The 24,366-nt window shown below is 38.8% G+C and overlaps 1 protein-coding gene across 4 annotated transcripts in view; it reads left to right on the top strand.

The window, feature by feature from the left end:
• GALNT7 (polypeptide N-acetylgalactosaminyltransferase 7) overlaps positions 1 to 24,366 on the top strand; it is a 77,108-nt gene that overhangs the window by 26,256 nt on the left and 26,486 nt on the right. For all 4 annotated transcript variants that reach the window (XR_004356835.1, XM_032686481.1, XM_032686479.1 and 1 more), the window contains exons 2-3: positions 5,353 to 5,807; positions 22,425 to 22,591. Coding sequence is in view for 3 of the 4 variants with exons in the window: in XM_032686481.1 (XP_032542372.1) it covers positions 5,353 to 5,807; positions 22,425 to 22,591 (622 nt within the window). In the remaining variant the exon portion in view is untranslated. The remainder of the gene's footprint in view (positions 1 to 5,352; positions 5,808 to 22,424; positions 22,592 to 24,366) is intronic.

The following is a 24,366-nucleotide window of genomic DNA, read 5'->3' as shown; positions in this document are numbered from 1 at the left end:
TTGTGGAGTCTTTCTACGCTGCAGTGCAAAAATATTTGCAAGACTAGGTAATGCAGTGTGACACTATTTATTCTATCTATGCCCTGCACTATAACCTGGTATGTAAGACTCACACATAATGATTCAAAGCAAACAAAAATATACTACATGCTGGGTTTTTTCATCTCTCTCATTAACCGGTAGAGCAGAATCATGCCAGAAGCTTGGCTGAGAACAGGCATTATTTTAGTATCTTCCCAGCATGAGTCTAGTCAATAATGAAATCTGTGAATCCAGCTTGTAGTCTTTTTTTCTTCTCCTTTTTTCCCCCCTACCAAGGTAACTGAATAAGTCAAAACAACCCCCTCCTGTTTAGTGAAATAATTGAAAATGCTAGACTCTGCATCATTCCTCTGAAGTGACTTTTTTCTTCCGATAAACTTTGATCAACTGCATTAAGTTGATGCAAACAAAGCAAAATACTTTAAATATGTTGAGATCCTTACTAAAGTGATAGTTGTGTGGGTCTGTATCAGAGTACCTGTGACAGAAGCGCTATTAAAAATGCTCCTTTTTTGCATAGAGGGATCAGGTGAGCTCTGAATGCCATTGATTTGTCCTCAGTTAAAAGTCCTTGAACCCTTCCTTATGATATAAGAACACACATTGTAGTTGTGTTTCATGGTAATTGCAGAAGTGTAGATTCAGCCAAGAGGTAAGAAAGGTAGAAGATGACTGGATATTAAACTGTATCAGTTTTTATAGTTTTTTCATGAGGAACACCAGGATATTGCAATGAGCAGTATCTGTCTTTATTGAGCTGGGTATGAACATGTATATTCTAAGAATGTTTTAATTTCCTTTTGCATCCCTGGGTAATGGGAATGCTGCTGGATTCTACTTAATTATTTCCCTTTTCATTTTTTGTGTATCACTGATTTTTTTCTAGATGAGGAAATTGCTTTTGTAGTCATTGCTTTTAATTAGCAACCTTTTTTCAGTATGATAATCTTTCATTTTAGAAATCAAGCAAATCCACTTCTCTAACATAAATTTGTATTCAGACATTATTTCACAAAGTTTTAGGGAGTTGCCAGTCTTGAATTAGTTGACTGAAGAAAAGCAGATTACACAACTTTCACATTTGCAGTTTTATTGCCAGCTACAACTCCAACCCTCCTACCAGCTGACTGAACTCACAGCTCTATTAAGTCCTCTCCCAGTTTTTCCTTTTACTTGGTGTAATTTATAAGCATGTTTCCAAAGGAAAACAGTTATGTTTCCTTTACATTTAACTGCATTCTTGTCTTCCACAAAAAGGCACCTAATTTGCAAAATAAAGTGACACTGAATAACCCTTTTTTTTTTTTTCCAAGTCAGGTAGTGACGGTATTTATATCATCTCACTGTTTTGGAAACACCTATTGCAGTGACTGAGGCATAATTCCCTTAGGAGGGAAAAGAACATCTGAAAAATAAAGAAGCATGCACTAAACTGGAGCTAGAAAGCTCATAGCAAGTTCTAGCTCCAGCCCTATAGAAAAAGACAATAATCTCTATAGAAAAAGACAACTTTTTTCCACATTATGTGTCCTTTTTATAAATATGTAATGAGATTTTATTGTTGTTGTTTGTCTTCAGATGTGAGAGAATTCACAGGTTTTGCTTCTCTCTGCTCATTTTTGGACAACCTAGAAGTGCAGAGTCCAGATGTATGTTGTGCTTACTTCTTCCAAGCCCTCCCTTCACCTTGCTATTATTAACTCTTCTGAAGTTTTTAAAATAACTTTCAGACCATCTTGTTTTTCCACTTTAGAAAGGTTGTTGGGGTTTGTTTTTTTTTTTAATGTGCGCACCTTCCAGTTTGGCTCTTGTTGTTGTACGAATCTTTAGGTTTAATACTTTCACCTAAGCCAAACCCATAATCAGTGAACAACACTTAATAAAAATTACTTCAGATTTTTATGTCATTAATTTTTTTTTAAAAAGGAGTGTAGAGCTAGAAGCTCTAGAAGTTCCTAACTAAGGCATTGTGGCTTATATGAGGACCAGAGGAGTGCTTTGATTGTGGTTTGACTTTGCTTCTTTTCCACACAGTATTTGGAAAACCTTTGTCTCAGTTATCTCTGGAGAAATGAATAACCTCCAGGAGTTGTGGTCTGCACTATGCACTTAAACACTGCTAGTTTCTCTTCTTTTTTCCTTTTTTTTTTTTTTAAATCCCATAAAATGCTGAGATGAAGTTAATTTTCTTCATAGCATCCCATATGATGCCATGATTTGGATTTGTGTCCAGGCGTGGGGAGGGAGGAATAAGCAGCTGTGTCATGCTGAGCTGCTTGCAGGAATTAACCCACAACAAATGCCTTCTATCTTGTTTGTCCTCAGTACATAAAAACTGGAGGAATGGGGTGAATGAGTGTGCCTATGTGTTTGTATATAATTTTCTTGGTTTATGAAATACTTTCCTATGCCTACTAATGCGGAATATATTTAGTGTGTAGAAGGGAACTACAAATAAATGCAAAATAATGCAAATTGTGCATAACAGTTATAATGAGGCTAAATGTAATAATGGATAAGTCATAGTTCTGATGGCAGGAAAGTAAACAAATTTCTTTCAGAAATGTTACGTTTCAGTCAAAGAATTGGCTAAGTGGAAGCTCATAACTGTTTTATAGGTAGTGGAAATGAAATGAAAGGATATTAAATTCCACACAGACCAGAGGATTAAGAAATTCCTGCCTGATGGGGACTAATGATCCAGTGCAGTTACTGAGAATGGCAGTGTGTAAACCTGGCTTCTTTCTATGCTGCCTTCCCTTTGGATGCTTTCAGCATCCACGGGTATTTAATTTGAGTTTTTAGAAGATACTTCCCTGCCCAGCACTTTTACATCTCCCTATGGACCTGTCACCCATCAAGGTAAACAGTGGATTTCCATTGAATTTATCCATCACCTTCATGATTTTTTAAACTTCAGTTGTATGCCCCTCAGCCATCACATCTCCAAACTACAGAGCCTTAGAGATGAAAGGCCAACTGCCTTTCTAGTCTTTCATCTCAAGATACCTATCTACCTTCTCCTTCATTCTGGTTACCCTTCTCTGTACCTTCTTGAATTCCTTTTAGATATGGAGATATGGAGACCAGAACTACATATTACTGAATACATGAATGCTTCAAAATTTTATGTAGTCAAAATGCTCTTTAGCATCCTTCCTGATGATGCACACCATTTTTTTGGCTTCTGTAGCTGCTTCTGCACTCAGAACAGGAGTTAAGATTTGAGTTGGTAAGAGCTGAGAGCTCAGCAGTGTTCTGCCAGTAGTGGCAAAGCCTTCCTTTTGATTTCTAGGGTAAGTGTTAGATTATGCTCTCTTCAAAAGTCCTCTCAGGGCTTTATTTAGATCCATGGCAGCCTTCGACTTCCTTGAAAAATGTGCCTTTTCACATGCCCTTATACTTCCCTTTTCTCACTCTGGCTTTTGAGTTCCTCAAAAAATGTTGACGTAAGAACATAATAATGTAACACTTCTCCATGTTATATGTCTTCCCTGTTTAAACTATAACAAGCAGAGCGCTCAGGAAGTTTCTTGAATAAATTTTATTTTGAATTGGAGCCTGACTCCCACTGTTATCCTAGAAATATACTGGTTTTCTTCTTAATTTCTGAAGATTTTTTTTTACGCAGAATGATGTGTGAGGAAGATACTGTGATGTAGTGTTAAGTATTGTGTAGTTTTGTTAAACATGGACATGAGTCAGCACTGTGCCCTTGTCTCAGTAAAGGCAGAGTGCATAATGGATGGATATCCTAGAAAGAGCTTAGCTGTCTGGAGCACTGTGTTTGGCTTCTCCTCCCACACTGCCCCAGCTCAGGGGAGATGTTAACAGCCGCAGAGGACCTGGAAAAGACCTGCTAAGGAAACTGCATTTGGGCAGAGAAAAGTCTAATGGGGAATCTAATTGCATCTTTTCACCCTGAAAAGTGGGGTTATAGAGAAAATGGAAATAAAATCTTCTGACGGGTGCAAACGGAAAGGACAAGAGGCAATCACCGTAAGATGCAACGTAAGAAACTTCTACCAAGTTGTGAGGAAATGTACTTTCACTGTGAGCTGCATCAAGCAACTGGAACAGGTTGTCCAGAGAAACTGAGTGTTTTCAGGGTGTGACTGGACAAGCCTCGCAGAAATTGCATCTAACTGTGAACCTGCCTTCAGCAGGTTTAAGTAGGTGGCATCCTTCTGATCTCAATTTTTTGTTTGATTCTGTATTTATGAATAGATAGTGAGACATTGCTAAAATATGTGTTGATTCCTGCGGGTTTCAGTATGATCTAACGTTTGTCCTGCTTACAAATAAATAATGTGAGCAAGAAATCTGAACTTTCAGCAATGTTTGCCTTCATCATCTTGGACAGTAGTATCGGAAAAAGCAGTGACTGGGTTTTGGAATGCATTTGTGGGTGGGGCTGTTGCACCCTGGAGACTTCACACTCAGACACTTCAGAGCTTTTCTGTCTAGTTTCTTCCAAAATCACCCAGCCTTGTTCTAACCCCATCAACCTCACTGATCACTGAAAATATCAAGTGGGGAGACAGGGAGGAGTGCTGTAAAATTGTTTCAAACAAGGATGCTTGTTTCAAACAAGCTGCCAGTGCCTGTGGCAACTGTCTTCAGCCCCAGCACTGCCTCCCCAGGTAGGAATCTCATTTCTGTTGCACTGCTGTTGTAGCAGAGGGAGTAATGCTTGGTGGGAGCAAGTTGGGTGGGGAGATGTGGAGTGTGAAGGGTGGGGATTATATGTGGCTCACAGCTGCCACAGATGTGTATGCCAGACTGCATGTAGTCACAGATCTCTTTCCCAGTACGGGAGCATCTTGAGGCTATATCTAGCAACCACTGAGACCTTATACAGATCTGAGGCACCAGCAGGCATACCTCAGAAACACCCAGTGTCCAAGAGTGGGCCCAAGGATGCCATGCTCTGTACTGTGGCATTGTTGGCCTCCATACTACCTCTTCCTTCATAAAATGCTCTCTCAGTGGACCCTGCACATCACTTTGGTGTGCAACTTGAACCACATTCAAGTTAACATGTCCTGCATGGGTATTTGGTCTTTGGGAATGCTTTGGGCATTAGTTGATTTCCAGGACCAGCACACCAAGGTAAGTGTGGACAACAGCTAGTGATGTTCTCCAGCAGTCAGTAGCTTTAGTAAAACGTGTTCATTGAGCCTCTCAATACAGATTTCTCCCCTCTTGCTTAACATACATTTAGTGCCAACTCTCAGTGCATTAACTACTGGATGTAAATAAAGGGTCATCAATTCATATGATCTGCTGTTTCTCTGTGTGTGTATATAGGATGACAAAGAAGACAACAGACCCATGCCAAACAAAGGAGACCATGGACTAGGAAATGAGAAGTTCAAACCCGTGGTACCTTGGCCTCATGTTGAAGGTGTGGAAGTGGACTTGGAATCCATTCGAAGGAAAAATAAGGCAAAAAATGAACTAAATCATCATGGTGGTGATAACAAACAGCAGAACATCATCCAGAGGCAGTATCTCACATTTAAACCTCAGACATTTGTATACCCAGATCCTGTTTTACGACCTGGAGTCCTTGGTAATTTTGAACCCAAAGAGCCTGAGCCTCACGGAGTTGTTGGTGGCCCTGGAGAGGAAGCAAAGCCATATGTTTTAGGACCAGATTACAAAGAATCCATTCAAGCCAGCATTAAAGAGTTTGGGTTTAATATGGTGGCAAGTGATATGATCTCACTAGATCGGAGCGTTAATGACTTGCGTCAAGAAGAGTAAGCAAACCTTTTCTTTTCTTGTAGTTCTGTTTTTATGGCATTCAGTTATTTTCTTTCCATATATCTTAATTGATGCTTAAAATAATATTATTTATTAGGCCAAATACTTAAGGCTTCTTGTACTGACAGGCAAGAGTACTGTACTATACCAAATGTTTCCATATATTCTTCTTAATGCTGTTGCAATGATTCCTTTCATGAAGAGCTAATCTACAGTGATTTATCTCTGAAGTCATTTGGTTTAGTGTCTAATTGCATGTACTTGCATGTTCTGTGTCTAGCCACAGTCTTCATTGTCATATCTTTTCTTAATCTATAATTTAAGATTTGTTTTTTAAGAAAGAAGGATTGCCTTTATTAGGCATTCCCATTCTAGTTAGTTTATTCAGTTTTGGTTTACTCCAATGTTTTTAAAATGAAATGTAAATAAATAAATAAAGAGAGAACAGAAACAAAGAAATACTGTTCTCTTTAAATAACACTGCTCTAATTACCTGCAGTAACAGAAATATAGATCTGCCACAGTGATGGTTGGAGTAGTCTTCTAATAGTTTCTCACAGCATTTGTCATAAAGAAGGAAGCAATCTTAGACAAAATATTTTTTTACTTGCTGGGAGGGTGTCTACTTTGTTGTGGGAAAATTCTCATAGTTTACTAACATTTGCTCAGTGATTACTAACAGGTTTACACAGTTTGTTCTGACCTTTGATATATGTTGGAGCCAATTTTACTCTTAGGCTAATCTGCATTTGATATAATTTTCCTTCTGAAATATCAGCTAAGGACAGGTCTCTGAGCTAACTGATTGATTGGTAAGACATTTTTTAGTCTGGTTTTTTGGTTGGGGTTTTGTTGAGGGTGTATGACTTTAGATATGAAATTAAGTACTTTGCAATTTTCACTTCCCCCTCATCTCTAGCAATGGATCGATGCTGATCTCTGGACTGGGTGCCAAGCTCTGGGCTTGTGTTTCCAGCTGTGATAGCTGATCTGTTTAGCTGGTCACTCTCTGGTTACTGGGCCTCTGCTCTGGCCTTTTGTGGTGTGTGTTTTTTCCGTTTCAAGGCAGGAGAGAACTGGCCAGCTGCAGGTCCGATCATACCCATGCATGGACAGCTGCTTGAATTTACTACCTGGTTCATGCTCACTGAAAGCAAATGAAGTACACAGAGCACAGCATTTCCCTTCCTTAGCACTGTGTTCCTCAGATGACTTACTAAAGGTTTCGACTTGCTGGTAGTCAGAGGAGAGGACTGTGCCTGTCTGCTGCTGGTGGCAATGAAGTGCCAGCTGTCCTGGGTGTTCTCTTTGTTTTTCTGTCTTTGCTGTGGTCAGCAGTTGGTCCTCTGCACTGAAGAGATTTTTCTGAAGAGGAAGAAATGATCTGGCTAACCTGTGTAGGTCAGCATTTTCTTTTTAGGAGGTTATTCCCTAGATACTGCTGCTTCTGCTGAGGCATTTGCAGCCACTGGGATCCCTTTTGTAGGAGGCAACAGGACTAAGGAAACTCAAAGAAAAAACATTTCCCCATCAAGTGTTGTGATTAACTGAGCAGGGGGGCTTACTGCCTGCTGTTGCCAGGAGTTCATTTTAGCAGAACACGGCTTTGGCCCTGCCTTCATTAGAGAGAGAAGGGGAGGAGGTGGAAGCACACTCCCCTCCTGCCCTCCGCTCTGGAAGTACAGCAGCATGTCATGTATGGGTGGGACTGGGCTGACTCTGCCCAGGCTAGTTGCCATATCTTTGGCAGCAGAACTCAAGTATTCCCTCCCCTCAATTTTTACCCAAGGTGAAGGGCATCAGAGAAGATATGTATCTGCCAAATAGTTCCACACCTGTAGCTTCCTGAAGTATTTTTGGCATAATCTCAGAATTTGTCTTTACTTCTGTTCTGAAGGACATTAATAAATAGAAATTCCCAAAGATGATTAAATACTTTGGGGAAGAGGAGGGACAGCTATGGAAAGATGAATTTCAGAAACAGTTTCCTTCAAGCACAGTTGCAGATAAGTCTTCTTGGAGGTCAAAGCCAGTAGCTCAAATCAAAGTTATGTTTTATTATTTAGTGTTCTAAGCAAGTAAACAAAACAGCATGAAAAAACAACGGGAACAAAAGGCATCTTTTAGATATAATTTTATTTATTGAATACTTGGGATGGTTGCAATTGCCTTAAATAAGTTAAAGGTATATAGCTTCCATGTGTCTCCTGGGAACAGCAGAAGAGAGGGGAAGCAAGCGAGATTGACTGATATTGATATATGCTTTTAGGTATCCACATCCTCACTCTCTAGCATATCCCCCAAGACGAGCAAGAAATGCAGCAAAAGGTAGCACATTGCCTATTGGATGCACCATTTATTTTCCTCCCACTGATCTGCTTAAAAAGAGTAGAGGCCTTTGTGGTTAATAAGTCTGATCAAATTCAGTTTAATCCTAGCAAAGAGCAATATAGTAATATTTTTATAGTTAATGCTATATTGGCATTTCTAATTGAGGAAGATCTTTCTGGTAAAGACTAGGTTATTTGTTCATAGACAGGCAGACCTCACCTCACCCTCTCTTCCTTCAAGCATCAGAATTTTTAAGCGTCACCCTATGCAGTCAGGTTTGTTCAGTGAAGTATGTCAAATGCTTTCCCAGGCTCTGCTAGCAAGAGTGAAATAGTGCTACAAGAGTTGTCTCTCCCAGCTTAAAAGCCTTGTAGCCTTAGGGCTTGTCCCTCCTGGAGGGAGAAGAGGGAAGAAATGACAATAGAGGGGGATTCAATTCTGCTCTGTTTAGATTTGACTTTGTAGTCTGACATGTTATCAAGATGATTTGCTATCTGTCTTTATTGATTCAGTAGGAATTTTGCTGGTGATTCTTAGCTGTTTCAGCTGCTGTAAAAAGCCTTAACCCTTGTTGAGTGCTTTAGACAGGAATAATGCTGGATGGTGTGTTGAAACTTTTTGTCAGGTACATCAGAATATTTCTGTTTCGCCAGTACCATACTCTTGGCTTATGGATTTTAACCAGTATATTTCAACGTTGAAGCCCAGCACTTCTGTTGACATACAGAAAGTCATAAGTTTGGTTAAACAAAAGCAAGAATATATGGGGATATAAAAAAGTCAGTGTAGAAACTTTCAAAGATGGCTCATCTCACTGCAGCCTTTTCAGCACCCTGTAGGAGGGCCAGGGAAGACATAAACTGGGTTTAGGTGAACCTGTTTTCCACCTTATTTTGGGTTGCAAAGAAGTAGAGCAGGCTTAGCAGGCCCTGTCAAAACATCTGTACAGTAGCTGGAAGAAAACTTTTTCTTAAAACTTGGTGATTTTTACCTTTTTTGGATCTATTTTTATCTTCCTGGTAGATGACAGCCTTTTAAGAGCAGTCATTTATATTGGATTTTATATGTTGTACCTGCTTCCTAGCAGACATGTGATAAAACTAATGTTAGGTTTCAGGAAGAAGGATATTAATTTGATTGCTCCCTGGACTATTTTTTTGTAATCAGAAGTCTCCACAGAGGTAGAGCTGAAGTAAAACTAGAGTGATAAAGTTTCTGGACTACTTTGGATCCAAGATAAACACACCATGCTAGAGAAATAAAAAATGGACCTGAGACTGAGGATAGATGCTGTGGGATAACAAGGTGTGTCCTCTCAAAAAAAAAAAGTCTCAAGAGATAACTTCAGAGAATTGTAGCTAGGAATAACAAGGACTTAGTAGTTTATCCTGCATAATGATCCACTTGTCTAGAGAAGTTTAAAATAAAATTGAATTTAAAAAATACATCTATACTGGGTCTAACTAGTGATTGTTCTTGTTGACAACCTTATCTCTAGCTCTGGCCAATAACATATACTAGTGAGAAAACATACAGGAATGGATAAGCTTCATTCCTGGCAATCGGTGGGCTGGAACACTTGAGCCAAAAATTGCAACAGGGTTGTCATGCTTCATAGACCTCTTTCTCTGCATAGACTTGTCTTTTAAATGCATATATACACCTGAAATTAATGACATCCTGAGTCAGTGACTGCAGAATGTGGTGTTTGTTTTAACCTTTCCTCCCAGATACTGTCATGTACTTCTGTTACTCTGCTGCTCCACAGTATGGGAATATCAATAGATATCTCCATGAAGCTACTATATAAATGTTTCATGTTCCTTCCTTATTATTCTTGCCATTTTATTTCCCCTGAGCTAAAATTCTGAAAGAGCTATCCACATTTGACTCCAAGATTTTTTTTAATTGTTTTTTTTCCAGTGGTGATACAGAGTTTAGGGTTTGTCGCTGAGGATGCGCACTGAGTGGCCTAACACTTCATATACAGTCATTGCACTTGCAATGAGCTCTCCTGCCAGCTCATTTCCTTGGTAGGGTTCTTGAATTGTTCTGCAGCTGTTTATAGTCATTTTAATTGCAACTACCAAGAACTTTTTATTGTTCAGTAATGACCTGGAAGAGGGGGTGGACTGCTTGGCTGCCAGCACAGACATTTATGCTGCTACAGTCACAAACTCACTTAAAAATTGAATAAAATAAGTCTATTGAATGAATGGACTTTAGCAGTTATTAATCTAAGAGATCTGCCGTATTTAAGAACTGTGCCTGTAAAGAAAACAAAGAACCTCATCAAATACTTTAGAAATTCAGTTACTGTGTTAATACCCTGACCCATGTTCACATAATCTTTGATTTCTTCAAAAGATGATAATATTTTTCTGTGGCATGGCTTTTTTCCACAAAAGTTGTGTCTGTGGTTTACTAATTTTGTTATTTATTACTAGCTTCTATTCAACACGGAAGTCAGATTGAGTGGTCTGCAATTCTTTAGCTCCCCAGGGCCCTTTGGTAAAAATTGGTTTGTGTTTTCCTCCTCTGTCTGTTTGATAACAAGGCTGGAATCAGCAATAGTTATACACTACAATTGTTTGTCTATTTATGTTGCATTGTTTGGGAAATACTGGGTTTATTAAATGAAAAAAAAGGCAATAGGCTATTAATGGCAGAAAATAGAGAATTCCAGTAGAAGCTATCAGGCAGATTATCTGTGATCTCCAAATTACGAAGTCCCTAAGCTTTAGGTAGCTGAAGATAGGAATAGGGAATATAGTGGAAAGTATCACTATGCACTTGCCCTAGTTTTGATCTCTTCTCTGGTTATGTGGTCACCGCTGAGAGTTCAATGGAAATCCTTAATTTAGCTCTCCTGCTTCTGAAGTGGTGTCTTTTCATTTTGATCATGTATCAGCCCAACAGGCTTTGTGGCAAGTGGCAAGACTTTTGGTGTTTGAAAGAAATATTTGAATAGCAGCTTTTACACTTCAGTAAGCTATTTCTCAAACTTGGGTTTGGGGTTTTTGTTTGGGTTTTTTTGTGGGTTTTGTTTTTTTTAATCTCTTCTTATTTACATGCACTTGGCCTGAACTAGTGCTCATTTCTGTTTCCCTAGTGTGGAAACCACCCTGTACATTTAAAGAATGTATGTCTTACTGCTAACAGCATCTGGGGTTTTATTTGATTAAAAACCAGATGTCTTTCCCTTCTTCATAGTTTCCTTTTTTAAAAGGAGGTGTCTCCTGCCTGTGTCTTCTGTCCTGTCAGATGCTCTGATTCTTCCATACCCATCACAGGTGCTGTCTGAGTCTTTCTTGGGCAGCCGGTACTTCTGTGTGGTTCTGTTCATGGCTTTCCCTTGTCCTTATGCTAGACAATCCCTGGCACATTTAAGCTCCAATAAACTGGTTCTGATTTATTTTAGCAGAAGGCAGTCCTTCATGGATAAAGTTAATCAGTTCCAAAAATTTTACCCATTGCTAATGAATTCCAGGCCATAGTTTCCTGGATCCTGCTTCTTGAAGGTGGGCAAGAATTTGTCAGTCCTCAGGAACCACTGTTAAGCACCAGGACCTTGTAAATATTGGTGAGTGTGACCTCACAATGACATCACAAGCTTCCTCAGTGCCTTCTGGTGTGATCCGTCCAAATCCCATGGGCTCGTGCTGTATTTATCCCATTTGCTGTAATATGTCCACTTAAGTGGTCCCTGACTCACTTAAGTGGACATATCCCCTGGTAGATATTTCTTCCCTTCTGCAGACTTTGCCCCTTGACTTGGGGACCTGGGAGGTGTGAGAGCAAACCTTGCAAGTAAAGACTGAAGGAAATTATATGTTGAGTGTCTTAGTCTTTTCTGTGTCCTTTGACAATAAATTGCGTCTCTTTTATCAGTTTAGTCTTCCTTTAGCCTACAAGCTCTTCTCACCCTTCCTATCTTATGGATTTCAGCTCCATAAAGCTTTGCCTTTAATTCTCTCTGCATGGGCTCAGGCAGTATTTCTGGACTCCTCCTAGGTAGCCAGTCCATGCATCTACCTTCCCTGTTCTTCCTTCTGGAGTTCTTGGTACAGCCAGGTGGGTTGTCTTCCATGCATCTTTGACTGACTGCATGTGGCAATGGACAGTTCCTGTGTTTTGGGGAGGTTGTCCTGGAAGATGCCATTCCCGAGCCCTTTTTGACGAAGTTGTAGCACCTGAAATCATTAACTTCTTATGACACAATTAGGAAACACGTAAATAATGTGTGAAAGAGCCAAAAGGGAAATAAAACTGCCTAATGGACAAAAGCATTGATGACTACATGTGTAGAGCTCTGAGAAGAGGCTGTTTGGTGTATGGCTCACTGGAGCTGCACCTGGTTATACAAGACCAAAGCAGTGTGAGTTGTTAAAAAAAAATCTGTATTCAGTATTTCTAAAAAATACATATCTATGATGCATTACTTGCAGTAGTCTCTTTTTATACTTTTAACTAAGAATCAATGCAGGTTTTGCTTTATGAAGTTACTTTCACAGTAGAACACTCCAAATCGTCATCTGCCATTTCTGTTCCTGTATTTTGCTGCATTTGGGTTGTGCTTAGTGCACTTTAGACTGAGATTGAAGTCAAGTAGCATTCTCTTAAAGTGTATTTTAAGTGATGCACTGTGAAACCCCCTATCTTTCCTATTAACAAACTTGCAATACTGTAGAGCCCTTAAGCCAGAGATGTTCGTAGCGCTGATCAGATTTCATGCCAGGGTAATTAACGGTGTTGGCTGTAAGAAAGGATCAGAGCTCAACATGCTTTGCTCAGCCTTGATGTGCTGTTGTTATCCAACCCATGGAAGAGTTGCTTACAAATTATTCTTACCCACCCAGAAGATTTTAGTCTTATTGCTCTATTTAAACTAGATTTTTTTTTTGACAGCTTCTTTCAAAAAATGTCTCAGGAATTTTATCCTGAATAGTTTAACTGGGAGAGGAAACATCATTAATGTTTATGGCATGAGACAAATTAATCTCTTGCTGGATTTTTTTTCAATATGACAATAGATAGCTGCTGTCTGCTCACCAGTGTGAGCCAGAATTTCAGCTGTATCACCCACACACATCTGTCAGTATAATCATGGCAGAATAAATATTTTTAAGTGTTTTTTCCTTCTGTGGATTATCCAGTTTGAGTTTTCCTTTTTAAGGACATCGTTGCTGTTACAGGGCATACCCCCTGGGCCATACAAATTTGTACTTGAATAATTGGATCTGTTGCCATGGGTCACCTTTTGACTTCAAACAGAACTGGCAATAAGCTTTTATTGAAAAACTTGAAAAAATAACTCTTCCTTGCCTGAGTACAATGCTGCTTGTATTTTTGGACAATTGTTTTTGCATCTCATTTTATAAAACAAAAGTGAATGAAGATTGGCTTGTTTTTAAAAATTGTACATGTAGGTTTGAAGGGTGCTTGTTTTATTTTTCAATTATTTTTAGTAAAAAAAGAGGAGGGAATTCTTGCCAAAAATAAAGACTTCTAACTTTACTAAGAATACACACATGCAGAGCTGTGTGGTAGTGAGGCAGAGCTGTTAGGAAAGATATTTTTCCTATCATAGTTTGATGGTGACAGCTTGGACCCTTTGTATGGTCCAAGTACTATTAAAAATGTTGAATTGTGTAGAAAATATTTGGTGCTGGACTGGAGTCAAAAAATACTGAAATCTTTAGTTGTAACTAATTACTCAGGGTATGAAATAAGGCAGATAAGTCTTGGCTGCTCATTTGAAATGGACAGTCTTATTAGTCTGGGCAAATAACATGAATTTAATATGTTCTCTTACACTGAGTAGTTACTTGTCCAGTCAATCTTGTTGTAGCTAAGAAGATTGAATAGAAAGGCTCTGGAGTAAAGCCTGCTTTCTTCAGGAATGTGATTAGTTCCTTTAATTATAGCACTGACCAAATTACATATTTGATACTGTTGTAAGAAAAAGGATTTCAGTAATTATTCTTGATGTCTATGTCATTGGAAGAGGAGCATTAGGGACTTGGTTTCATTTCACATGGTACCTTGGGAAAATCTTTTATTCAAGTGCCACATAGTACACTGGAACTGTTCTGTAATGAAGAAAACTAATTTTATAGTGTGCACATAAATCTTTGTGCACCTCAGTGAGAGCTGGGATTGAGAATCAGGTGAATTATAGTGGTCACACTAAATCAAGAAGGCTTTCCACTGCAGATTAGCAGCTGCCTTACTGCTGGTAAGAGTCCTGGAGGGGAAAAGAATGCATTTAAATTGTAATTAGCCACAGATTGTGACAGCATCTCCTTGTGGTCAGGAAAGATTTGAATTCCGAGCATTAAAGCAAAACCCAGCATTTTCTGTTAACATTTCAGGTCCCAGTAGTGAAAACTACAGAGAAAATGGATTCTTCGTCTCTTTAGTGTTGGCTGCTAGCATTTCAAATGTTAAGTTTTGAGGGAGAAATAATTCACCCAAAGAGTACAGAGAAGCTGACAGAGGCACCAGGTGTGTTATCTGTAGCTGGATTTACTTACTTCTTTATGTGTGCATTTGAAAAGAGATGACCAAGTTCTGAACATGACCTCTTACTCAAAAAAAATGTACAGCACAGCACCTGGAGTATATTTAAATTCTGTCTTAAACCTTGACTTCAGTGGAGGGGCAGTCTGAGCGATTTCCTGCAGCTGTTTGTGTAACCCTTCAGGTGCTGACTTGCAGCATAGGAATTCTGGGGCAGATGGAGGAAACATTCTGTCAAATGAGTTGTAATCTGAATGTGAGACTAAAATTAAATAGACTTCTTACGCTCTGTCTTGCTCCTGTTAACCAGAACATACTGTGCTAGAGCATTCAAATAAGTGTGCCTGATACAAGCTATAATGCAGTCCAGCTAAGCATGGGCAGGAACTTCAAGGCTTAATATCTGATGAGCAAGGCATGGTGGAAATACAGTATTTCTGTGGGACTGAGCTCACTGCCTCAAGCTTCTTTCTAGTCGCTTGATTATTACATTAGGTAAAGCCTGTCAATGTTTGATAAACCCAAAGTTATGCACAGCCTGGACTGTTTGAAGCAAATATATCAAGCCATAACTTCCTCGACTGGTGCTCACTCAATGGAGAAATAACAAGAATTGCCATATGGTGGCTGCTTAATTCTGAAGATGCAGCGCTCGCCACCTCAAGGGGGAGAGGGTAGTGCATCCCATCCAAACTGCTTTTGTGCTGCTGGCCCACAGCACTGCCCTGCCCTGGTCCTGAGGAAGCCGCTTGCCCCCTCTACTCCCTGTGACATGCACGGTGTGTCACCAGACTGCAGAAGGCCTAGAGACCTGGGAGGACTTCACCACTTTAAACCAAAACAGGAAAGAAGAGGGCTTTGGCTTCATCTCCCTGTATGGGAGCTTCCCCTTCCCTGGGGAAGGCAATTTATTTTAGCTACCTAGCTGCCCTAGCTTTCCTGCCCTGTGATGTTTATTGATTCAACTTTTTCAGAATTGCATAAGTGATAATACGGGCAAGAATCTTGTGATTAAAAAAAAGAAATGTAAAGGCTATTCCTTAAATTCTCCTGTTATCCCTAGTGTTGGGTCCTTGTGCAAACCTTGCCCTGAATTTGGATTGTGATGCTTTCAGAAGTATGGTAGATGTATCTTGTGCTCCCAAGGGCATTAATGATACAATGTAGTCACATAGCCTTGCAGATTACTTCAGGAATGGAAATGGGTAAAGCCTGTAGCTACTGTAAAAATAGAAAATGCTGTTTCAACGTAGGTTTAAGCTGTTTGGTAGTGTATAATAGAGGTTTTCCTGCTGTCTGCTAAAGGGAAAAAGAAAACAATTTAGCTGATCAATTTGTCCTTCTTAGGTTGGCTGTTCACTTCTCTGCCTGTTTTGTAAATCAACTACTTCCCGGTCAGGGATACTCCCCCAGGCAGATGAAGCTCGTCAGCCCTGTAAGGCCATCCATCTAAGAGAAGGTCACTCTAAACAAACCTACGGCCTGAGGACCTCGCTACCATTGTCCAAGCCCACTCGGCCCCGGCAGATGAACCTCAGGATTAAAGGGTGGGCTCAGCTCAGCGCACACTGTGTCTCACCTAAAAAATCCACTGCGCAGGCTCGAAGGGTAAAGACCTTTCCCAAATCTTCGTTCACGAAGACTGGCCATACAATACTGTAATCTTATGTTGATGTTGATGGTGCATAAAAAATAAGGCTTCATAGGTAACAAATCTAGTATTAACATTAGATTTACTAAGTTATATATTAAAAAAAAAATGCCCAGTTTTGTAATCTGTTTCTGTTTATTCTGTCTACTCTAGACTTAGTAGCCAGTCTCAGCTATGACCTTGATGATGTCAACCATACACATGAACAGTTGATGGTGTTTTGTGAAAAAAAAAAGAATTCTCATCCGTCTTCCTAGGGGTTAGATTCAGTTTACTGCAGTAGTCATAATAAATTGATGATTTAAAATAAGGAGCAACCCTAAATTTAATATTGAAAGTTTGTAAACACCATGCTATCATCTGAAGGACTGTCTCCTTGTAACAAAAGAACACGACTTACTAGAAAAGGAAGGTACAAATGAAAATAGAGCTCCTAACTTATTTCTGGGCTTTGCTAGTGCTGGACCCTCTCAAATAATAGGAAAAATGCATGCACTATAAAGCTATTATAATAGCTTTTATAATAGATGATAATACAACTGTGAGCTTCATACCACTTTAAACATGAAATAAAATTTAAAATACAATTTATGAACAATTTTATACTAATGGAGAAGAGAGATTCTGGTTTTTGTTTAACCGTCAGTTTCGGTTTCAGGATAAATACTAAATTGAGACCTTCAGCTTTGTACTGGTTCAGCTCCCTCATCTTGCAACAGCTGATTAGCTTCTTAGGAACTTCTTAGGAGCTGGCTGTTGGAGTGCTTACAGGAATGCGATGGCAACTGCCTTCTCTCTTAGAGGAATCAGTGCTGCTACATTTTGGTCTGAGCACACAAGTACAGTGCTTAAAATCCAGAGGGTACTGATGTGTCCTTGGTAAATGCAGGTGCAAGATAGTTGACCTGGGGAAACTAATATCAAGATAAGAGTGTCACAATATGCAGCCATAAAACCTCTTACTTTTTCTGGAGCTTAGATGCTGGTATGCTGGGTGAGTTAGGGATTCAGGATGACATGAGAAGCACTTCTGTTGGCTCAAGGTCTTAAATTGCCCTCTTAAGTATCTTTATGTCGAGGTGTAATCCTTTTTCAGTTCTCACATTTTTGTTTGGTGGCTGGATTACTCTTCCAGGAGAAGGAGACTCCAGTCTTGGCTCTTTTTAGCCTGAGGATATTCAAATCTGTGTCTGCATCTTCAGCAGTTACTAACGGGGAGTCTGCGCGGTCATCCCATCCTTGGACCATGTACCCATGATCACGACTGTGGGGCCCCAGGACATCTGTAAGAGCAAGCCAATGAACAGAGTCCAAAGCTGTAAGAGTAGAAATTTCCTCAAGCCAAGGAGCACTTTAGCCCAGATGCCCAGCTTGTTGTCCAGAGGGGTCCCCCATAAAAGAGCTCCTCTCTGATGTGGCTGGTGCACAGCTTTATGATTGAGGGATAAGGGATCCTGACATGACACAGGCTCCAACAGTGCTATTCCTCTAGGGGTGGAGAAGGAGTAGAACTAATTCACATCCCAAGAATGCAGGCTAATAGTCAGAAGAAACATTAGTCACCCTGTTCCTCAATTAGATCACTACTGTGCCTTTTGAAAGGTTTCGTCTTGCTCCAGTGATGAGTCACTTCTGGTTTTGCTCAATAATGCTGGTGCTGATTTGAGAATGGAAAGTTTTTATTCACGGACTGCTCCGAAGGTGTTGTTTCCTTTCACTCATGAGTACCTCAAGGAAAGGGGAAACAAACAGAGCTGCTCTTCCCTGCAGCACTGCCCAGATAAAGTGTTGCCAGCCCTTCACAGATCTGTACACGCCTGTTACTCTTGCCCATACAGTAACTCTTTACAGGATTCAGGAAAAGTGTTGTGACGTGTCTAAAGGCAAAACTTGCTTGAGGATGCTACCCTGTTATTCCTGCAAATCTGCTGCAATGTGCCGTCCTCTCAGCTATACCAATAAGAATTCAAAGTATTTTTTTAAGTGACTTTGTTAACTAACTTGGTGCGTGGTGTATTGCCACAGCTGACCTGCAGGCTACACCTGAATGGGTACTGTGCTGGTATGTGGGCAGGACTGCACCCAGAGGATGAAGCTAGAGGCTGAAACATATTTAAATCCTCTTTGTCACAGACCCTTTTGTACTTTGAATCTGCTCATGCCAGTTTCCAATAGCTTGCAGCTTTTGCCTGAACATTGACCCTCTCTTTTAAAACTGAAGGAAGTTCCTGGAAATTCAGGCATATTATTTTCCTTTTTTTGTGCCTAAAACCTGGAGGGAAAACAGTACTCTAAAATTTAGCTTCAAACACAAGGAAAATGCATTTATGGTTTCTTGGTATGTGGTTTGCCCACCACTGGATGTCAGTGCTGCTCCACTGAGGAAAGGCTCTTCCCTGCTTCCTTTCCTGTAGATGTGAAGGAAATGAGAGCTGAGGCTCCTGACTTTTGTTGCTCAGATCCCTGAGCAACCATCACATTTATTGGGAAAAAATTACCACAGAGATTAAAAAATGTATTAATTGCACATATCTGAAACAACTACTATATTTCAAACCTCTAGTTCTCAGTGTAAGATGAGAGAGAAGATTGTGCATAGGAGTTACTGCAGTCTATCAGAGCTTATGGGCTTGATGATTCAATCTATGGACTGTCTAATGAGTGAAATAAAGTCTCTGGAAAAAACCTAAAAGCATGCTCTTACTAGAGATATAAATTTAGTGCTTCACTGCTTGCAAATGGCACATTTAGCAACACATGATTTTTCAACTTTAAAAAGTAAAGCGCGTTGACAGATTTGAAGAGATTAAGTCAGATGTATAGCAAAAAGCCTTTCTAGACCTTTGGTTTTATGTTTTAAAAATTTATTAAATACAGATCAAAAATTGCTTAAGTGTTATAAATTGCTCACAGATGTATTGTTAAATTCAGGGGTTTGTACTTGGTTCAGCTTTTTAAAATTACATAAAGCTACATACTGTCATTCATTCTTATGCTCTTCACCATTTTGTTGCTAAATATGACTAACCTATACTGCAGGAAGCGGAAAAAATAAGCAACCAAAAGGTTTGAGTTCTTTTTCAGTGTTTGCTTTGCTTTTGCCCTTGAAGGCAGTCTGAAACTGTGGTCTTTTTATTTGGAGAGCAAAACAGTTTCCTGGCTAAACTGCTGAAGGTGCAGGTCAGGGGCACAGTGCAAGCTGCATCAGATACTGCCTTCTCCTTTGAGGCAAAAGGTGCTATTCTACTACCTCTTAAACAGAGCTCTTGAACAACATTCAGCTGGTATGCTGTTTTTTTGAATGTATGACACCTCACTTTCCTCTATTTTAACATAACGGTATCACCAAAATTAATATATATGCGTAAAGCAACACAGTTCTGTTATAAATCTGTTATTAAACATATTAAATATTCCTTTTACACACCCCACTTAACACACCTAGGTAGGATATCAATTTTATCTCTGCAAATGGCTAAGTAAGTTGTTGACAGCTTAAATGCTTGTGCTACAAATGGTAGCACTGCGTTCTGTAATCAGCTGGAATCTTTGAGAAGGATCTGTGTAAGGAAGGCATCTGTGGCCTGAACCTTTTAAACAGCCAGTCTAGCACTTGTATGTTGGTAATTTGTAACTATGATTAGCTGCATCTACGCCAGGCATAAAAACAATTGAGCTGGAGGACTTTAGTCAGTAAGTTGTGATCGTGCTGTTTCAGACGTTGCTTACAGCTCACCTAAGAAAAGAAATGCCTTATTAGATACCATTTTGTTGTAGTCTGTTTTGATTCTGTAATTTTCTTTTCCCACAGGACCAAAATTAATAGCATGTTTCTACCAAATGTCTTTCATTTTCTGTGAGGTGAGAAACAAATATTTATGCTGTTCCCTGACAATAAGTGAAATGTGTTTTTCTTCACCAAAGACACACTCTTTAAATACCTGTAGATCTGTTAAGTGAGTTCTTTCCATGTTTAACTGAATGTAGTTTCAGAAACTCTGGTGATTTCTGATGATTAAGGCCATTCTTTTCAAACACAGGAATGTTTCTGTGCACTTAAGCTTCTTATTGTATATAGAGAACTATAACTATGGAAGTTTGTGCATCTGTAAGTTTAAAAGTTTTTATTTGTCACTAATAATTTCTTAATACATGATAGATGTCTTTGAAAAGTCAGACTTTCTCTGTTAAAGACTTTACTTGCTGAAAGATGAAAAAAGGAAGGATTTTGCTCATTGAAATCAAAAGTGCTATGTCTGTGTGTTTGGTGATAGGAATTGAATTATTATAGTTGGAAAAGGGGCTAGTGATCAGCTGGGGAAACTTCCAGTTAAGGAAATACTTGGACTGATTGTAATTAGGGAGACTGTGAACAGTCTTACTTTGGGATGCAGTTGGGGAAATGAACATTATAGTTGCAAATTAAATCCATTGTTTATAAATGTGATTAATAGGTATCGGAAAATGTGGACTGAAGTACTCGTATTGCTTGTTTTCTAAATAATTTTTAACCCCTCAGGAAAAAATACCCTAGTCCAGGTCCTCAGAGAAATAGAAATGCAAAATGTTTTAAATGAATACAGTTTCATGGCACACCAAGCTAGAACCACAGATACTTCAACTGAAAAAGTTTAATAGAGATGAACATAGGCAATAGTTACGTTTCCTATGTCACTCTTTCTGACATTGGGTAGTCTTGATGCAATTGTGATCTGTCATGTTGGCTTCTAGAAAGATGTATATTATAGCCAGATGCATGCTAAATTGAACCTGTTACTTGCATTCCCATTTAATGCATTTGTAGAGTTAGAAACTGTTAACTCTGATCAAAATGTGTGTTCTTTGTTATTGTGATAGTGTTTTTGTCAAATTTTATTTAGACATTACACTTTCAAATGATTTATGAATTCTTGTCTTTTTCTAAAATTTGGCAGCACTTCAGTGTTCAGTTTCTCACTTTATTCCTTTGAGTTTTCTGCAGTATTTTTTTTTGGTTTCTTCTCTCTTGTCTTGTGTTTTTTTAATCCATGTGTTTTCATATCTTTCAAGAAAGGAGCCCATTGAAATTGGGCCAGATTTGAAACTTGTGTTTGGCAGTCTTATTTTTTTTTTAATTTTTGTTTGTATTTTGTTTAAAAGAGAAATGTACGATTGCAAAAATTTAGCCAAAGCTGTTAACTTCCTGCATATGGTGAAACACATGACTTAGCATTTTGAGTAAGGGAATGAAGGGCTGAATGGATTTGGTAAGGTTGGTTTTTTTTAGCTAGTTAACCTAAAAGTTTAACCATGGATAATGGATAGTAAAAATCACATTTTCTCTGCCATGGGATTACATGTTTCCCGTGAGTAACTATGCTTTTCTGATGGTTTTTGCAAAAGGAAATAGTTTTATGCAGAGCAGATGACATGAGTTTTTCATGTGCTGCTGCTGTACTTCTAGCAAGTTTACTTACTATGTTTAAATTTATTTTATTGTGAAAGAGCAGAAATTAATGAGTTTTGCCTTACCACAACAATGTAACTTTGCTAATTATGTAGATTCTGCATGTGGACTCTGTAAAGCAAACAGAAATATTTTATGGAGTCCTTCTACTGGGTAAATATGATTTAAAGAGCCTTAGGAAGAACCAGCACTTCCTTACTGTGTACGTGATGCAGTTGGTGAGCCAAATATGCAGCCCATCCTGAAGTGTGATGTTTTGAAGAGGACACTCATCGCAGCTGCAGTCTGGGTCTTTTCTTCCACTGTTCTCTACTGGCTGCACAAGCAGCAAAGTGGTGGTGGTGGTGGTGACAGGGGTCTCTCGGTGGGGTCTGTGCAATAGCAGCCACCTACACGGGAGGAAGCATGTAAATGTTGAGGCAGAAGTCATCATTTACCAGCTGCATCGCACCTCTTTCAGGAGGAAAAAAGGCTCTAGGTGGGAAGGAAGTTGCTCTTTGGGCCTCATACCTCTGTAATGCACTTAAGCTGTATTACCTCTTAAATCCTCTTCCTCTTAAATTTGAAGGATAGCCATGACTGAAGATGTCATTTGCACAAAGGTGTTGTTAAGCAGTTCTGTAATCACATTCTGAAAACTAATAAAATCAAATCTTTTTGCAGATGCAAATACTGGCATTATGACGATAACCTGCTCACCTCCAGCGTTGTCATTGTCTTCCATAATGAAGGATGGTCCACGCTCATGAGGACAGTCCACAGTGTCATTAAGAGAACACCAAGGAAATACTTGGCAGAAATTGTGCTGATTGATGATTTTAGCAACAAAGGTATATTTAGAATATTAACACACTACTCGTAGAAAAGGAAACTTTTATTTTCTTGAAATAGTTTTCTTTTGATTTATTACCTGCCATGTTGACTCTGGAAGCAAAGTAGGTTGCTTCTTCACAGTCCTTTGAGTTTTCAGTGAAGGGAAAGCTCTTCCAATGAACTGCTCTTGTAAAGGTGGCAATCCTTTGTATTCATTGTTTGAAATACAGGATTTGTAGCAAGTTCTCTACCACAGTTGTTTAGTATATAGAAAAAAGCTGGGATACCTAGTACCCCTCATAGCTCTTGTGAAAGCAAGTAGTTTGAACAGTATCAAAGGCATTTGAGCTAAGCCTGTTAGGAATAACTCCTTTCTTTATTCCATATAGCAATTTAGATGTCTCTTTTTTGTTTTGTTTTTAACTGTAATTAAAAGGTATCTAAGGATATCAAATTATCTGATTCATTTTCAATATCCTTTTAGATTCTGACATCCTTTTTAAATTAAACATTATGTTTAGGGAAGGAGCTTCTAAGAACTTAAGTGTGTTTTAATTTCTACCTTTCTTTGAGTCCTACATATCAACAAAAATCCAGAGATTTTCTTCATCCTTTGTAATTTACATTTTAGTCTTGGTTTTATAGTCAGGATGCAGGTACTTATATGTGATTTGTATAAATATAAATGTAAACTGATTTTTTTTTCCTTTAATGGTGATAACTTCAGTGTTAATGGAACTCAAGGCTGAATACAGAGAAGAACTGAAAATGGTATCCTAGAGATATAAGTTGACTGATATAGAGGAAATCTGACTGATTTTAAACTTAAACAAATTTCAAAAGAATACATCAGAGCTGCACATTCTGTAGGATTTTATTGCAGCATAATTCTTGAATAGAAGTTGAAGAGAAAAACGGTAGACCCATAAATAAAAACATAATTTTGAATGTGTGGAGTAACAGTCTCTTCTAGACAATGATGATGACTTTAGGATCACAGGAAAGTTTGGTCAGCAGCACAGGATACCCTCCTCTTTGTTTTTATAATAGCTGAATTGTGCAGTGGCATAGAAAACAGATGACTGTTCTGAAACTCTCGTTTTTATTAAGTGATCTGGGCTTCTCCCAGTTCCAGCCTTGTGGGAGTTGTTTTCTGTGGGCATATCCACTATAAATTTTAAAACTGAACTCATCCCATAGCTGAGTTTACCTTTATTTGAATATAAGTCACTATTAAAAGTAGTTATTTTGTGTCAATTCTCACATTGTACCTGTAGATAGGTAGATATCATTTTCTGTTTGTTTTAACAGGAGAGGAAAGGTTCCCTGTATTATAAACTTGACTGTGTTTAGCTTAGTCTTATAAAGATTCTGAATGCTAAATTATAGTCTCCTGTATCCTTTAACAGCTGTTGAGAATTTGGCTTAGATATATGCACATGCTATAAAATAAAAATGTCTTCTCTCGTAAGGGATATAATTTTAATAATTCAGTCAGCAGACATATACTGTGTTTTCCTTTTCAGCTGGTATCACAGCTTTCCTTCAGAGCTATACTGAGCTGTATAAAGTAACTATGACACTGACTGTCTCTAGAAAACTTAACAGATTTTTTACTAATGATAGGGCTCAGTATTTGGGTTTCACGTGAGTTGTAGCTGACTCTGCAATGTATATGTAGTTCATGGAATGAGTTTGTCTGGCATAACAACATAGTTTTCTAATAGATGATGTTTGTTAAATAAAAGCAGTATTTTTCAAGAATTTATTTTGAAATATAGAACTTTCTAGC

This window comes from Chiroxiphia lanceolata, chromosome 4 (genome assembly GCF_009829145.1).
Source record: "Chiroxiphia lanceolata isolate bChiLan1 chromosome 4, bChiLan1.pri, whole genome shotgun sequence".
Taxonomy (NCBI): domain Eukaryota; kingdom Metazoa; phylum Chordata; class Aves; order Passeriformes; family Pipridae; genus Chiroxiphia; species Chiroxiphia lanceolata.
This window is presented reverse-complemented; position numbering and strand designations above follow the sequence as displayed.